This window comes from Polistes fuscatus, unplaced genomic scaffold (assembly GCF_010416935.1).
Source record: "Polistes fuscatus isolate 324 unplaced genomic scaffold, CU_Pfus_HIC Scaffold2, whole genome shotgun sequence".
NCBI classification, from domain to species: Eukaryota; Metazoa; Arthropoda; class Insecta; order Hymenoptera; family Vespidae; genus Polistes; species Polistes fuscatus.
In genome coordinates, this window is record NW_025113096.1 from 10082905 (window position 1) to 10100354 (window position 17450).

General features: G+C 35.0%; 1 protein-coding gene across 4 annotated transcripts in view; it reads left to right on the forward strand.

Annotated features, from left to right (window-relative positions):
- LOC122516567 (kinesin-like protein CG14535) overlaps window positions 1-17450 on the forward strand; it is a 227040-nt gene that overhangs the window by 195290 nt on the left and 14300 nt on the right. For all 4 annotated transcript variants that reach the window (XR_006303602.1, XM_043634478.1, XM_043634480.1 and 1 more), the window contains 2 exons: window positions 5324-5417; window positions 12128-12325. Coding sequence is in view for 3 of the 4 variants with exons in the window: in XM_043634478.1 (XP_043490413.1) it covers window positions 5324-5417; window positions 12128-12325 (292 nt within the window). In the remaining variant the exon portion in view is untranslated. The remainder of the gene's footprint in view (window positions 1-5323; window positions 5418-12127; window positions 12326-17450) is intronic.

The window sequence follows — 17450 nt, forward strand, 5'->3', positions numbered from 1 at the left end:
TCACGACACCACGAACCAGGGTGACTGCTGGGGGGGTTGGTTGGCTTGAAAAGGAGGGGGTGTTGTTGGATGTGAAGGAGGAGAGGGTAGCCGCCACAGACGACGAGTTTTTCTACTCCCCGACCCGTTCCCTTCCCCCTCCCCCTTATCCACTTCATTCGCAATCCGATTTCAAAATCTCGTTCACCGAGGATCGAAGTCGTCGGTGTCGCGGCAGTTTCGTGAATAGTTGCTCGATGAAAACTTTTTCGACTCGTTATTCGCGTAGTTTAACGTGCTTTAACTTGCTCGAAAAGACGGCGTCTACCTTTCACCGTGACATTTCCTTTTTTTATTTTTTTTTTTCGAATCCGACGAGGCTCGATTCGCAAATTAGTTTTGATCGTTCTTTTTATTCAATTATATTTCTCTCTTTCTCTCTCTTTCTTTTTTTTCATTTTTTTAAGCTCGAAACTAGTAAAAGATATTTCTTCAACTCGATCCGATTTTGTATTTCAACGGGTTTTTATAGCCTAGCAATCCGTTGGAGGGAAAACGGAAACGTTTCGTTCGAAGTGAAATTTGTTACGTCGAGCTTGATCTGTCGATTTCTATCAATTTAAATCGTGAACTTGGTTATTCGACCTAGAATCTTATCTTTCTATATGTATAGGAAGCTTCTACTGGTCTTAAAAAGCTTCGAATAAGATCTCATATTATGTAATACCGGACTGGACGAATTCACTTTCAGATTGTTGCAGTACGTTTATCGAAGTATGATGAATATTTAAAAACTTTAATCTAAAAAATACGGTATCGAAAGAAGTAAACTCATTGAATATCATTTTCCCAATATATCTAGCCAGGGCAAATTGTTGTTTAAGGTTTATTTCCATTTTCCCTTTGACGAGTGTTATTTGCCTAGGAAATATTTATTTTCAAAATTCGCATCTATCGTTCGGGATAATAATTAATGAAAAAAATAAAGACAGAGGAGGAGAGATAGAGAGAGAGAGAAAGATAGAGAAGCAGAAGTAGAAGGAGAGATTACTACCCTCGTGAAATTATTTATAATTACAGCGAATAACAGTCAGAGTATGTAATAACGTCGACAGGAAAACCGGACGTCGACCGTATTGCATCCAATTTTTGGAATTATCGACTCGTGAATTCCGGAAAAGGGAATTTCCTGTCCGTATCTATGTGTATGTTTTCCTCTTTCTCTCTCTTTCTCTCTCTTTCTCTTTATATTCGCACACAATACAAGCAGTACCGGCGCAGTCGATGCCATGTTTCGCCACGTGTACCACTGACGGCGAGGGTGGAATGCATCCCTCTCTTTCTACGATAGGAGGAAGGGTGTTTGTTTTCGATACGCTTTTCAACGAACGTCGAATCATCCTCTTCTCGTCGTTGAGACGCTTTGCGGTTTACGACGAGGAACCTATCTCCACTCTCTTATCCATATGCAAATTTAACTGCATCTTCGAGAAAGCAGGTACTCTTCCTTCGCATACTCTACGAGATCATCGTAAACTTTGCCTGGATCGATCCAAACAATATGTAGTTTTCGTCTTTACAAAAGATTAATAATTATCTTTCGATGATTTTTCTTTAATGATAGTTAAATCATTTTAAAATAAAATTAAAACAAACGAAATAACTTCATTTAGTTATTTTATAAATAATTAATTTTTATTTTGTTTCTACTAAGGGTATATCGAAATGCTTGATTAACTTTTTATAGATTCTTCTTATTGTACTATTCGCGAAATAAATAAAAATGATATAAATTCAAATAGTATAATTACTTTAGAAATTTTTTCGAATACACATAATTTCAAATAATTAATTAATTATTTTAATAAAAGTTATATATATATATATACATATTCTATTAAATTCTAAAAATTATTCTATTTAAAGTTCGTATTCTTTAAAAATGAAACAAAAAAAATGATTGTCACATTTTTAATCCTTAATAACGGTGTAAGAAAATTATAAGTATTTCGTTTAACGAATAATCGACATTAATTTTTATATTCTACTTGAAAGTTATTGTCTTTTTTCTTCTAAGTGGTTTCATTAACGTTCGCGAGACGTGTTTCGCCTATGCAGAAGGCGAAAGCTGATTACGAAGGCGTATGATGGTAATCGAGCGAAGAAAGGTAATTCCTTAATTCTCCGCTCGCTCGCTTGCTCGATCCGCTCAATTTAGTGGCTTCGTGCTTGAGAGCTCGCGATACGATGCTTTCCCGTGAGAGGAAGCGAAGAGAAAAAGGAAAGTAATGGAGGAAGGAAAGGGGAAGTATAGAAAATGAAAGAGAGAGAGAAAGAGACGGAAAGAGACGACGAAGAAGGAACAAAACGTTCGTCCTACTACTCGCGAGTAGGACGAACGTTTTCTTCGACATCTGGAAACTTGCAAATTAAGAGATTCGCTTACTACTACGAGGGGTGGTGTCTTTCGATTATTTTCAAGCATTAAAAGGGTCTCCCTCTTCCTTCCCCCTCCCTCTCACCCTCTCTCTCTCTTTTCGTTTTTACCCTTCGAGAAGGAAGAAATTCCACGAGTCGCAGCTTCTTTTCGAACTTTCGACACGGGTTTTACATTTTGTCGTAACAGAGGGTGGAAGAAAGACGAAAAGAGGAAAAGAAAAAGAGAGAAAGAGAGAGAGAGAGAGTGAGAGTGAGTGAGAGAAAGACTAGTATATAAGAAGAAGGGGTGGAAGAATAAGGGAGCCCCGATAGAAGCCACGTTCGTCGTTCGAAGGTGAACCACACCTCGAACATCGTCTCTCCCTACCCTATTTCTCTTTTCCCTTCTATAGTCAAGCTAACCCCTGACGCTATTGGTATTCCACTCTGGTGCGCCAATATTGCGTTACCAAAACGCGCCCTGCAAGTTGAATCCAAGCCGACGACACGCTTTTCTACGAGCTACGTACGAAGAATCGTTTGTAACTCACACCGTAGTAGTCCATTTACTCTCTATCTATCTCTCTTTCTTTCCATTTTTTTATTTCTTTTTTTATTTTTTCATTTTCATATCTCCAAACTTATACTGCTCTCTTGTTTCTTTCTTTTTTTTTTTATCATCACTTCAATCATTTTAATCATTGTATGATATTTAATTAATGACAAATTCTCATCGATCATCGATGATAGATTAAAATAAAAAAAAATGAAAATGACATTCTATTATTTCGATACGGAATACTGACAATTCGAAAGTGAAGCAGTGATCGATTGAACCGTGTAAATTTTCAAATCAGCGTCGTTCGTGAGAGGGCACGAGCCTCTTTCGTGTTAAAGAGAGAGAGAGAGAGAGAGAGATAGAGAAGACAAGAGCGAGGGTCGAAACGTTCTCCCTTGTCTCTCCGTCTCTCTCAATTTCTCCCACCGCACGAGCATGGAATCAAGTGTTTGAGATTATGACGGAGGCTTCGGTCACGTATTTCATTAACCGTCATGCCGTCGCTTCGCGAAGCTTCCAAGAGGGGAAGTGCCGTGGATCTCTCGAGGGTGCAGCTACCTGCGAAATGTGTTTGCTTTGCATTACGTCCCTACGGATGATCCCGTTATAATTATGAATGTCGTTGTTGCTTTCATCGCTAGATATTAGATATTTTCTACATTCCTATTCGTATATAATTAAAAATATTTGTTATTCGATCTCGTTCCTTTATATATTACGAAAGATTTAATTAAAAATTACGATTTTAGTTAATTGTCAATTTTTTTTCTTTCATTTTTTTTACGCGGTTAATAGATTTATTCGAATTTAACATCGAACGTTTATTTTTTTTTATATAAAAATTATTTATTCGATTGAAAGTAGAAAAAAAATGAGTATTCAAGTATTCTCGTTTGTTTAACAATTTTTTCCCCATCTTTCTAATAATTCAAACTTGATATTTATGTTTTCTTCTACTCCGTTATATCTTCAGACCAGAGTTAGGATACCCTTCCCGTAGGTATCGACAGTAATTCGAATCTTTCATCTTCTTTTTTCTTTTTCTTCTCTTTTTATTCCAAGTCAGAAGACTCATCCGATTCTCGGTCCAGGAAAATTTCAATCTCGTTCGGCCGAGGTATCGTCGTCCTTCTTCTTCTTCTTCTTCTTCTTCCTCAATTTTGAAAGCTTGTCGATGTGGTTGTACTATTTTCTCTTTCGTTCTATTTCTCCTGGAGTCTCCCTTTCGAACATTAGTCGAGTAAAGATAGTCGTGAAAAGGAGAAGGATAAAAAGAGAGAGAGCTAATGGTAGACATAGTCGATATATACATATCTCTATATATATATCGATCGATTTCAACGCACATCGAATGCAGGCTCAAAGGAAATTCACGACTGCTTCCGGAGGAAATTCGCGGAATCCCGGAACCGAGGGCCCTTTCGATTCTAACCAAACACCCGACTCCTTCTTCATCCCCCCTTCTTCCCCTCCTCTTCCCGTTTTCCTTAACACCCTCGATGCTGTCGACAGATCGTACGTAAAAGTCGTTACATCCGATTTCCCAACCCTCTCTCTGTCTCTCTTATAACCTTTCTAAAATCTCGATACTATCGTATTCTCGTTCAAGACCCGACCCGAACCTGGTGTTAAGGGTGGAATAAAAAGAAAATGAGAGAGAAAGGAACGACGACGAGGGTTGAGACACTCTTCTAACTTAGCTACGAAAAGACTTTTCCAGGCTATGAATATATTAGAATCAAACAAAGACACTCCACCAACAACTCGCTTTTCCTACCCCCCTCCCTTCTCTTCCCTATCCTCCTCTCTCACTCTTCCCTCTGTTGGAACACTCTCCCCCCGTTGCCTTTACAGAGAGTAGAGACCTCACAAGCGTTTATTAAACCGTCCTGCAGACGTTTTCTTAAACACTTTACGCGATTCGTCATTATCCTCGAGTGTCCTGATGACGCAGTTTCTTCCTCCTTTGGCTCTTCCGAACGAATCATCTCCTACTCTTCCCGTTCCCTCTATCGTGTCGTCTCCTTGAAACATAGAGGATTGCTCTGGCTACAATGAGGGGTGGATTCAATTAAATTCATACCTCATTCTCTCTCTCTCTCTCTCTCTCTTTATCTTTATCTTTTCCTTTTTCTCGTAAGAAAAAAGTCTTTTTATTTTTCTGACCAATCAAATATTATTACTCGTAAAGTAAAAGCGATTTTTTTTTTTAATCAAGCAATTTCTTAATCAATTTATCTTCATGGAAATTAAATATTTTCTTCAATATGAAATTCGATCTTCGTTATACTCATTATCAGAATAATATGAAATTGTCGAAAGGTGTATTAGAATATAATATTGACTTTATGGTGTTTACGATTTCAGACAGAGATTTGTTCGAGCGCTCTTACCGATGTCATTCACGCTGTCATCAATGGTACGGATGGTTGCCTCTTTTGTTATGGACATGCAGGTTTAGGTAAGTACGAATTCGCGTCTGTCTTAAGTGAATATTAAATAGAATTAAAATTAACCCTTTGACTGGTATAGATGCATATATGCGTTTGGGAAAAATTGCCAGTGTGGTCTATAAACGTATATACGTGTTTGTCAATATGAATGTAAAATAATGTAATGTTCTGCGTGATTATTGTTTTGAGTCTTGTTATATGAAAATTATATTAAGAAACAAAAAGTTTAATTATTAAATTTAATTTATTATTAGATCTGGTGTTAATAATATTAATCAACGGAAACAGTCGCAGTTATAGTAAACTATTCGTTTCCTATAAAATACTTCAGTTAAAAGTATTCAGCACTCAAAGGGTTAAGTACTAACTGATACAATCACAAAATTGATCTTATTGCGTATTAAAAATTGCATTTATAACGCGCATTGTTGAGTTGATAATTATTTTTATCGATATTTTTGAAAAGAAATCTATTATTCAGATTTTTTTTAATACAAAAACGTCATATATTTTGTATCCCATTCTTCTTATCTGCGTACAAAGCAGAATAGATTCTCGGAGAGATGTAAACAAATATTTACCGAAACATCGCTGGCAACGTCTAATCAAGAGAGACGACCATTCAGCAACGACGTGGTACACGTTACAAGAGTACACGACACGTACTGCATACATACACATACATACTAATGTATGCTACGTCTATCTTATGTAACGACTATCACTTCGAAGATTAGCTCGAGTGATAAATATATATGTATATACGTACATAGTAGTATGGTATACGCATATAATATATATTTCATGGCTCGATGTGTTTTTATCTCTGTGTGTTTTCTTTTCCACGTAGATGTTCATTTTTGCGACAACAAAACATAATTGTTATGCATGAAGGATGACGTCAAAGAAAATAATTTTCAACAAACACATTAGAATGACCTTGTTCTTATCTACCATATCTTTTTTTCTTTTAATTTTTTAATACATTTTCTCGCCCTTTTGTTTGCAATTTCTTTTTTTTTACAAAATTTTAATCTCTCTGGAATAAATTTGAGAGTTAGTTCTCGTTTTTGATAACACGTCATAATTTTATGGATCTGCGTGAATTGTACGAACTCATTAATTATTAATTTAAATTTTACGAAGGAAATTGAACAAGTTTGGAAAATAATGGGAATGGAAATAGGACGAATAACGAAACCACGAATACTCGATTCGACATCCGATCACAAGTCGATGCATAATCCTGAGAACGTTTCGATTCTCCAAACTAATCCTGTTAGCGTTCCAAATTTCCCACGAAAGTTTCATCAACTTGTACGATCGATCTTTCGTCAAATCCACGACCTTCTCCGTTTCGATATAAATCCAAATCCGTGAACTCTCCTAATTCGATGAAATCAAATTCATAAAATGGAATAGTAGGAAATTCTACAGGATTTTAACTCGGAGAAACGAGAAATTTATTTTTATCGTAAAGACGCTTTTTCCGTTTCACCAATTTGTCACATTTTTAAGCTCTTTTCTATTCACTTTAACATAAAATAGGAAGAGGGAAAAAGAAAAATGAACGAGGAATACAAGAAGAAGAAAAAGAAAAAGAAAAAGAAGAAGAAGAAGAAGTAGAAGTAGGAAAAGTACGTTGCAAGGAAGAGACGAAAGAGAGAAAGAGGGAGAAAGAAAGAGAGAACACGGGGTTGTTTTACATTTTAAGTAGTGATATCGAATTTGCATGCAAATGCACGATTATGCGAGCTCGGAGACGAGAAAGAGAGGTGGAATGAGAAGGTACCAGTGTAGCACGACTAGAAAGAGACGAAATTCTTGAAAAGAGAAAGTATAGAAGGAGAAAAAGAATACGAGGGTAAAAGTCACCTCCTAGAGGAGGTAGCCGAGAATAGACGGAAATGGGAGGGGTTATAAGGGAGTGGAGAAAGGGTAGAAGAAACGAAGGGATGAAAAGGTAAAGGATAATGTATGCTACTAGGACACGCTCCTTTTCCTTGTACCTTTCGAATCTTAACGCACGTTGCCAGAGATTATCTCCTTTCTCGTTTATTCCTATCGGTGTAACAAGAGAAGAAAGAGAAAGAAGTACGAGGAACTCTTAGAGGCTCGAAGGATTTATGGCAAACTTACCATCGGCTCTGATTAAACTTTGTTAAACTTACACCCACGCTTTTACCGTCTGACTTCTTTACTACGCGGATCTTTTAGACTAAATTACTGTCGATCATATAAGAACGAGAGAGAAAGAGAATCATTTTCAGTGGCTACGTTTTCCTCGTACCTTCTCTTAGAAATTTATATCGGGTTAAGATCGTGAAGGCTGACGTTTCACGAGTTGAAAGGTTAAAGTATTGTATATATATAGGTATATACGTGCATATTCGTGTGCATAGGTGGTACTCTTTGACTTTGCTTTCGAATGTTCAGTGAGATCGATATACTCGGGAAAATGGGTTTCACGCGGAAGATTAAAGTACAGTTAGGTTTGAAATCGATGTTTTCATTTTCAACCCAAGTCACGCAGAGTTTTTTCTTTTGCCCGGTACCTACCTACAAGGTGAATTTTTATGTCGAACAGTATTACGATAATAATCATTAACATTTATTTTCTGTTTTCTCTCTTTTTTTTTTTCTTAATCGATAATTAGTTTGTAATTGTATTGTTTTATTTTATATTATAATATATTGATATATACCTATACATATATATATATATATATATGAAATAAGAATGCTATTGACGACTTTTGTTTATAAGCATCGTTTTCCTTCTCGCTCTTACAATTAGGGAAGAAAATTTGATGGTTCATTGTCTTCGAGAATAATCGCAGAAAGGAACATTTCTTTTCAAATGTATCCTATCGATCCTTCAACTAAGGATATACAATTCTTTTCCCCTCAGAACTGATTCTCTTTTACTCATTCCAATACTTTAACTCAATCGATTCTAACGTTGAAGTATTCTGAAATCGATTTCCTTTAGTGACTTTTATGCGTTCTTTTTTTACGCATTTCACGAAAGTCTTCTTCATGATCGAATTGAGACTTTTTCATTTTTTTTATTTTTTCCTTTTAACGTACTTTAATTGGACTGTATAAAGAACGTGAACAAATTTGAACATCATATTTTCTCTTTGGTATTCTAATTAACTTCTGCTTAGTTCTATTGCACAAATTTGACGAAGTATTTTCTTGAATATCAATCTGTCGGATATATATAGATATATATATATATATAAAACGACAATATGATCGTGAAGTGGCATATTTCTTATTGTATTATAATTATTATAATAATAAAGTGTAAGTCGGATTTTCTATCCGCATTTATACTTTACCATTAATCGTCGTTGAAAAGCCAACAAACTTTTCCAAGTCTCTCCTCTCTCTCTCTCTCTCTCTTTCTCTTTCTTTCTCTTTCTCTTTTATTCTCATTCCCGGTGTTATTAAGTTGGAAAAGTTAGGTCGCTTTTAACGAAGGCACCTGGTAAGCTTATATCAATTTTCGAAGCTCCTTGGATAGAGTTTAAAGTATGACAGTAAAGATTATCGTGAGATATAGATTTCATGAATGCTGCGGCTACTATGTAATATATTAAAAAAAAAAAAAAAAAAAAAATAAAGAAGAAAAGAAAACTAAAGTCGAGAAACAGAGAAAATGGTGACAGGTAGTCGTGCGTGTTACGGTGATAGCTAAAGAAAAGTGTAAAAAAAAAAGGAAAGTAAACGAACTTTCGAGCACTCGCTGTCCTACCGAGATACTTCAGGCGAGTCCTCGAGCAAACCGCTTTTAATCTTTGCTACGAAAGAAAACGTAGTTTTCTCGCTGGTACTCTCGTTTCTCCTTTTTATATCCTAACAGCCCTAACTCTTTGCCGGGGTGTCTAACATTTTCTAACGAAAAAAGGTAGAAAGAAAAATACAGAAAAAAAGAGAGAGAGAGAGAGAGAAAAGGAAAATCGAATAAAAGATACAAGAAGAAAGAAAAAGAAAAGCTAAGAATTGAAGAAAAAGAAAAGATTTACGCGACATGGAAAAAAATGTGAAAAATTTGTAAAAGAAAAAGGTAGAAGGGTAATCGAATGTATACAATTTTCGAAATGGAATCCACCAAGTGTGAGATTTGTGACGTTGGTGGATTGGTAAAAAGTACTGTGTATACGATAAAGAGAATAAAGTAACAAGAATAGAAAGGGAGAGAGAGAGAGAGAAAGGAAGAAAAAAAAGAACGGAGTAACACGACTGGAAAAATACGAAGAGGAAGAGACGAATAAAAAAGAGATAGAAAGAGAGAGAGAGAGAAAGAGAGAACGAAAGAGATAGAGTAAAAAAATTAGTGGGAAGGAAGAGACGGAAATGTTCGTACAAGTGGTGATGGGTATGTAGGAAGAGAAAGAGAGAGAGAGAGAGAAAGAGAGAGATGGATTGATAGAAGGAAGGGTTGAACGATGGAACTTTCAAAGCAACAGATTTTCTGTGCAGCATTTGTCGCACGAAAAATCTGAAAGTGGATGAACGAACAACGGTAGGAGGAGGGGAGGGGTGGAGAGGGTTGGGAGCAGTGTTGGAGGAGGATGAGGAGACAGATAGATAGAAATAAAAAGAAAAAAAAGAAAGAAAGAGAAAAACGAAGGGAAGAAAGAGTGTCGCAAACAGAGTCGCAACAATAAGTCCACTTTGTACTTTGTAACGCGTTGCTAATTACCCTCCAGTGTGCATAACTCTTATGGTGTATTCTTCCTTTCTCTTTCAATATCATCCCCTATATCTACTCTATTTCTCTCTTTCTTTATCCGTCGAATATTTTTCACTTTTTTCGAACAAATTACTTTTTTCGAGAGAAAAAGTATTGTCGTTTGATCAATCGCGATGGATTAACAAACGAAACCAAAAAAACCTTATTAAAAGAAAGAAAAAAAATAAAAAGAAAAGGGAAAAAAAAAGAATTTGAAAGTATTATTAGAAAATAACTTATTCGATAAAATTCGTATAATAATTACACTAACATAAAATTCTTCTCTTGAATTGCTAGAACTTCGTCGTGTATGAGGGTGATAGTTTAGGTTGGTAAAAGGATAGCTTAGGAAGAATTTGAGTCTCTAGTTGAAAAGTTTTTGGACAAAGTAGTAGTAGTAGAAGAAGAAGAAGAATAATAATAAGAATAAGAAGACGGACCGAGACGTACAGGCAACCGTCGAGTTTATCCTACGAAAGCACCAGCAGACGGCACGTTTCCCGGTCTTTCTAATTAAATAACAACATAATTCACCGTCTTACATTAAGACAATTAAATAACGTTTAAGATTCAACGGTGGCGTTCCTGCTTTTCCATTATTTCGACTGTTACCGTTCCAGCCCTCGTTTCGTTCCAATCTCTCTCTCTCTCTCTCTTTTTCTCGTTTGTTCATTCGTTTACCACACTTTCTTTCGCATTTCATCATCCTTCTCACTTTATCATACTATTTTATGATTTTAATAAAGGCGCTTTTATTTCCCTATCAATAACGTTTGCCATGGCAGCCGTCGATCTTTCCAGAAAACTCGGAAAACTTTTCTTACCCTTTTGAGACCGACGACCAACCAACCGATCATCCACTATGTTAATATTAAAACTCGCGACGACGGGACGTATAGAAGAAATATATTTAAGTAATTAATGAAATGTTTGATAAATTATTATGGCAAGGAGATAATTATAAAAATAATAATAATGATTGTCAACGATAATCAAATGACATGTTTAAAACTCACACCTATGGTATCCCATATCAACGTTGATTCAATGAAAATGATTTTACTAGCCTGTATTTGATCCGAATTTGCGCGAGCTTTAATTCACAATTACCAGAAGGTGTAATCGCGCGTTTACTCTAAAACCGCGGCTCGTTATGACGGACCAATCACGAAACGATGAGCTATATCGTCATTGGTCTCTCGACTCATCGACACCGTTTGGGGTTCATTGTCACGCGTTACATCTGCCCACTAAATGGTAAACAAATTAATCGCAACTCCACAGCGTACCGCAAATCAAATATCGCAATTATTGCATCTATCGAACGCTAGTTGAGCACTCGCACTGCATCAATCGGCGTTAATTGAATTTTCACTGAATAGGAAAATCGAGCTGTCTCTCTCCTTGATTAGTATAATCTATGTTACGTTTTTATTTATCTTATTTATTATAGTTTCTAAATTGTTATTATATTATTTGTTTTTAATCAGAATTTAACGAGAATTAATGTCACGTTTCGCGATTCGTATTAAACGACTCACTTATCATGACAATGCTTGCATACAAACGTTTGTATTTAACGATAAGTGTACTTTTAATAGTATTAGTACCGTAGTATTTAGTAAAGTTGAATAAAAGAGGGTTGTTTTTAATACAACGTAAAAAGGAATATAACGATATAGTTAAATCTTTATATATTTCATTTTAATCCTCTTGTTGTTTTGTTAACTATAAAAGATAATTACGATATTTCGTAGATAATAAAAACATGAAAAAGAGAAACACTGGATAGACGTTTAAAAATGTCAAAAAAAAATTGACGAGCTGGTATATTAAAAGAATTTATATTCACGGAAACAAAATTAAATGTTTATATAAAAAGCAATAAAAAGCAATAGAATAACAAAAATGTAAACAAAAAAAAAACAAAAAATATCCGTTGATATTGACAGAAACGTGCTTTTATTTTTCCAGGCAAGTCTCACACAATGTTGGGCACCCCTGAGGCAGGCCACACTTTGGGCGCAATTCCGTGCGCGATAGCGTGGCTCTTCCGTGGAATTTCCGAGCAACGTCAGAGAACCGGTGCCAGATTTAGCGTGAGGGTCAGCTGCGTAGAATTGACCACTGGCCAGCAACAGTTGAGAGATCTTCTTGCTGCTCACGCGAATGGTGAGTACTCGTTAAAAATATTACAACATTTTTACTATTGTATTATTTTATATTACATTATATTATATTATTGTAGGATTCTTTTAAGTTTCATTTATTTATTTAATAATCGCTTATTATCTTTCCTTAGGAATTAAGGAAAGATGAAAGGAAATATATATATATATATATATTTATTTAAAAATATAATTGGATAGAATTGTGTCTATAATCAATTGAATCTTTAATTAATAATCGTCTCGCTTCTTATAATTATCAATTTCCTTATAATAATAATTACCATTTGGCTACCACGGGCCGCTTTCGCGCTCTTTAGATTTCATGTCAAAAAATGTTAGCGCATTTCGTCGATACAAACAATTGACGATTATCTAGCACTACTCAGCTTTTTTCGATCGTGTTTTGTGAAAACCCTACGGTAGCCAAGCGGTTAATAAAACTATCGTCGTACTTCTTAACAAAACTATCTTTACTCGTCATACTTTTTAACAAGATTATTCGTCATACTTTTTTACGCAAAAACACTATTTACAATTTCTCACACTTTTAACTTCTCGTATCGTTCTTTCATTACACATCTATACACGTCATCCCCCCCCCTACTGACTATCGTTTTTTCCTTTCGGCGTATTTCATCTAAAACTACCCTTTCTTTTGAAATCCCTACTTCACGTACTCTTTCATTTCTTTATAACATGACAAAAGAGACAACATTTTGTACAGTTCTATTTTTGAAAAAAACATCTTTAACCATTCTAGAAATATCTACGTACATATTCAATAATGATTGTTCTCTAACATCTATGTCTTAACCGTCCCTTGTTTTTATGTTTATGTACACTTTTCACTTTCGAACTTCTTCCATTCCTACATTATATTATATTATATTTGATATTTGATTTCATTCGAATGAAAATCGACGATCTAATTAATCAACAAACGAACGAGTTTTCATTCATAATTTTATATAGTTGATTAACATTCGTGATTTTCTCAAAAAGAATAAGAACAAAAGGTGATTAGGATCTAGAGAATTCTTGGTTTAACCGGTATTTTCTTTCTCCCTATAATATAAATACTCTTCAAAAAGTTTCCGACTAAATCTTGTTTCGACGAAACGAGGCCCGCCGTTTCTAACCTTGAATGTCGCCGAGGGATGAAGTCACTAGGGGCCGAAAAGTTTCAAGCGGTTCTCTCCTTTCCGTGATGGGGTTTAACGTTCCCGCAATTAATTTGATGCCTCGAACAATGCGGCCAGGTATAATCGTTCGGATTAATTACTGCAGAGTACGTTAGAATAATGAGAAAGAGAAAGAGATAAAGGAAATCGTTGCACGCCCGAATACAACCAAAGTTAATCTTCAAACTCATCCAATTTTCCAATCTTCGGTCTAATCATAGCCTCGTTTTAACAAAAAAGAAGAAGACAGATAAATAAAAATTAAAAAAGAAACAGATAATAATATCAAAAACTTTCAATCGTAATCAAAAATATAATAACCAGTATCGATTAATATCTTAGACTATTATCTGCATCGCTAAATTTCAAGAAAACGATTTAGTAGACGTTAGAAATTGACTGGACGAACTTCGATTGGATATTTGAATCGAATAACGACGACAGTTCGATTAGCCACGTTAATTGGAAACAAGACGTTTCTATTAAAGCTTTTACTTTATATTATTACATTGATGAACGAAATAGTTTCATATTTTAACAAATAAGTTGTTTACGAGCTAAAGCGATTAATTTCATCTAAATAATTTTATCCAATTTTATATATTTAAAATAAATTTCCTAAATAATTAGACTTTTTAACATTATTAAATGAAAATAATTTTTATGACGTTTGATAATAAATCGTATGACGATGTTATATTATTTTTTGTATTGAAGCATGTGAATGGCTTCAAATATCAATAAATTTTGTCATATTTGGTAAAAGAAAAGAGGAGAAGGAAAGAAGAAATAGACGTTAAAGAGGTAACAAATGATAAATTTTTCTTTATAAAAAATCCAACAAAATGAAATATAACCACTTGAATTATATAGCCACAAATGCTATATACATCATAAATCCCGTTAGATTTCGCGCGCCATTTCACCGTTTCTTGTCAAGAAAGTTTTCTATCTCTTAAATGTCTCTCAAAAATTATACGTTCCGCGTTTATTGAAACGGTTCCTTTCGAAAAAGAAAACGGAAGAAAATCGTAAATCGTAATACGTGAAATAGGAAAGAAAATCTCTGTTTTAGTTTTTTTTTAGGATTCTCGTCGATAGAAATAAAGACGATACTTTTAAACGATAAAATATATTCTTGTATATTTCTACCACATTCGATGACGATGAACGACGATCGGAAACGACGAAAGGGAAAATTTTTCACGTTGACTTCCTATCCTCCTTTCTTCTCCTTGAACAAATTCAATTTTCGATGAAATTTTCTTTATATGTACACGAATTCCGTAGAAATACTCTCTCCAAGTTATTTGGTCAAAACATATATGTACGCGAAACATTCTCGTTTGGAAAAATTCGAGGATGATCATAAACGTTGAGGATTCGTCGTAACATGCCAATCAACGTCGTTTTTCTTTTCGCATGTTTCGTACGTGGTTGTCTTGACAAGAATGAGAATTGTCGTTGTCCGACTATCCAAGATTCCTCGACCGAAAAAGATTCGAGCGTTTGAGGATTTCTCGAGACTGGTAATATGCATGCAGAAGAAGAAAAAGAAAAAGAAAAAGACAAGGAAAAAGAAGAAGAAGAAGAAAACTGACCGAGGGCTGATGAAGGGTGATGGAGAAGGAAGACGAGCAAATGCATAAGGGTGGTATTGGCCTCAATTTGGTTTCTTCTTCACGGACCGCCGAGTGGACGAGGTGGTCCGTAAAATTGGGAGGGCCAAGATCATTTCCTTTTTTCTTTATTCCCCTCTTATTCTTCTTACTTCTCTTTCTCTTCTATCTCATCTATCCGTATACATCGTTTCCTGTGTTTCTCGAAGAATTGCAAAAGAGGAAAGACTCGCTGAACTAATAAAGACTCTTCTTCGTCTTTTAGTATGTTAGATGAAAACAAAACAAAAAAAATATATATATATAGAGAGAGAGAGAGAGAAAAGAGTCATGATGCACTTACGGAAACTATTCGCAAGCTAGGGACTCAGGAATTCTATGAAGAATGGTTCTATGACTCTGAAAATTAACTTCGACCTTTTCCTCTTCTTCCTTTCTATTTCTCTATCTTAGTACTCTCATACTCCTTAACCTCTCGATAATTGAACACTGGAATTGCCAGAGTAACGTCGGATAAGAGATAGAAGAAAAGATATATATGTGTGCAAATCTATAGGGTGTCCCAGCTGAAGGAGTCCACCTAAATATTTTCTTTTTTTTTAATGATATAAAAAATGTTTAGGACATATTGTGATTAGCTTCGTGTCTTTTAGAGTCTTACAATTTTATCACATTGAAGGTCATGATACAGATATATTTGAATATATCTTTTCACCCGCTACAAAGTATTATAAAAAAAAATACACGCTTATGTAGGGTAAATATACAGTATCCATAAAAAATGACCTTAGAAGAAAATTTGTTGTTTGTCCATGATATACTTCTTTTGAAATCAATCAAAAAACACGTCTTAAACAATTTTCATATAATTAAAAACAAATAAAATATTTAGGTAGCCTTCGTTTGCTCGGACACCCTGTATACCACGCACCTATAAAGTGTCTTATCTTATTATCGAGGATAGTTAACCTATCTCAAATACTATTACTACTTCTGTCTCGCTTAGTATAAGATAATCGTAGAAGATAACGGAGGATATCCTGAGGAATACTAAAGTCGGTTTAAATACTCGGAGACGTAATTCTTTTTTTTTTCCTTGGCTTTTTCCTTCTTTTATGATCTCTTATTTCTCGTAAAAAAGGAAAGACGAATTTCTTCAAGTAGTTAAAACCAATTGATCTGGTAAAAAGAGTAAGAGGATAAAAACAGGTGATTTTCGAAGTAATTACGTCTACGTGGAGTATCATTCGTTCGATTTTTCCATCATCGACGTATGCGAGATGCAAGGTAAAGTGCGGAAAGGAATGAGGTGAAATAAATGGGAAGAAATTCCTGTCACGTTCGAAGTAATCGCGATCTCGCGTACCTACAACCGAGCCGGTTTGGTTTCGTTGATTTTCTCCTCTCTCGAAAGGCGATCTAATGAAGAGCCGGTGCAATTAATTTCCTGGCTTATTAAATAAAGTAACTCGTGTCTTTCCGGAATCTCCTATTTGTTCATCGTACGAGGTCCTATCTCTTTCTATCGTACACTTGTAAATCGTTTTTTTCTTATAATAGGATTCAAGTCGCTCGACGATATTTCCTTTCTATTTCCCTCTATATTTTGCTCCCTTTTCTATCTTTTCGTAACCGCCTTATTCCTATTCCTTTTCTTGTTCTTTTAAAAGCAAACTCATTTTCTAGATATTTCAATCTCTAGAAAGAGGATATATACTACCATTCGAGTTAACTCAGATTCAACTTCATTTCGTTATCTAAACTTTTACGTTTTCTTATACATCGTTTACAGTCCACTTTGCGTTCTGTTTATATTATTTTATTTTTTATCTCTTTTTTTTTCTCTCTCTCTCTCTCTCTCTTTCTTACTACTTTGCTCTCTTTTTTGTCTTTACTTCTCGTTCTCTTGAGAACTCGATAATCCAGTCTGGTAATTATTGAAGTTTTCTTAAGCACTGAAAACTCGTGGCATCTTTTGGATAATTCAGAGATAGTAGGTATTAGAGATAGAAAGAAGGAAAATTTTCTTCTCTCTCTCTCTCTCTCTTTCCTCTTCGTTTGCTGATTCTTACTTATGTTCCGATTCAAGCTTTCGCCAAGTCAAATTAATTGTAAATCAGATTCACCGTTCATTCCGTTATTTACAACGGAGTCGTGATTTCGCGAAGATCCGAGAAGTTTTCGCTTTGAAACGTCTTCTCGCGTAGGAACCGTCCACCGGTTTTAATTAAAGACTACATCCGCGAAAGTTTCAAGATTAACGAGTCGGATCGTTTAATTCCAAAATGCTCTTATCGCTGTTCAAAAATTATTACGGCAAATCTTG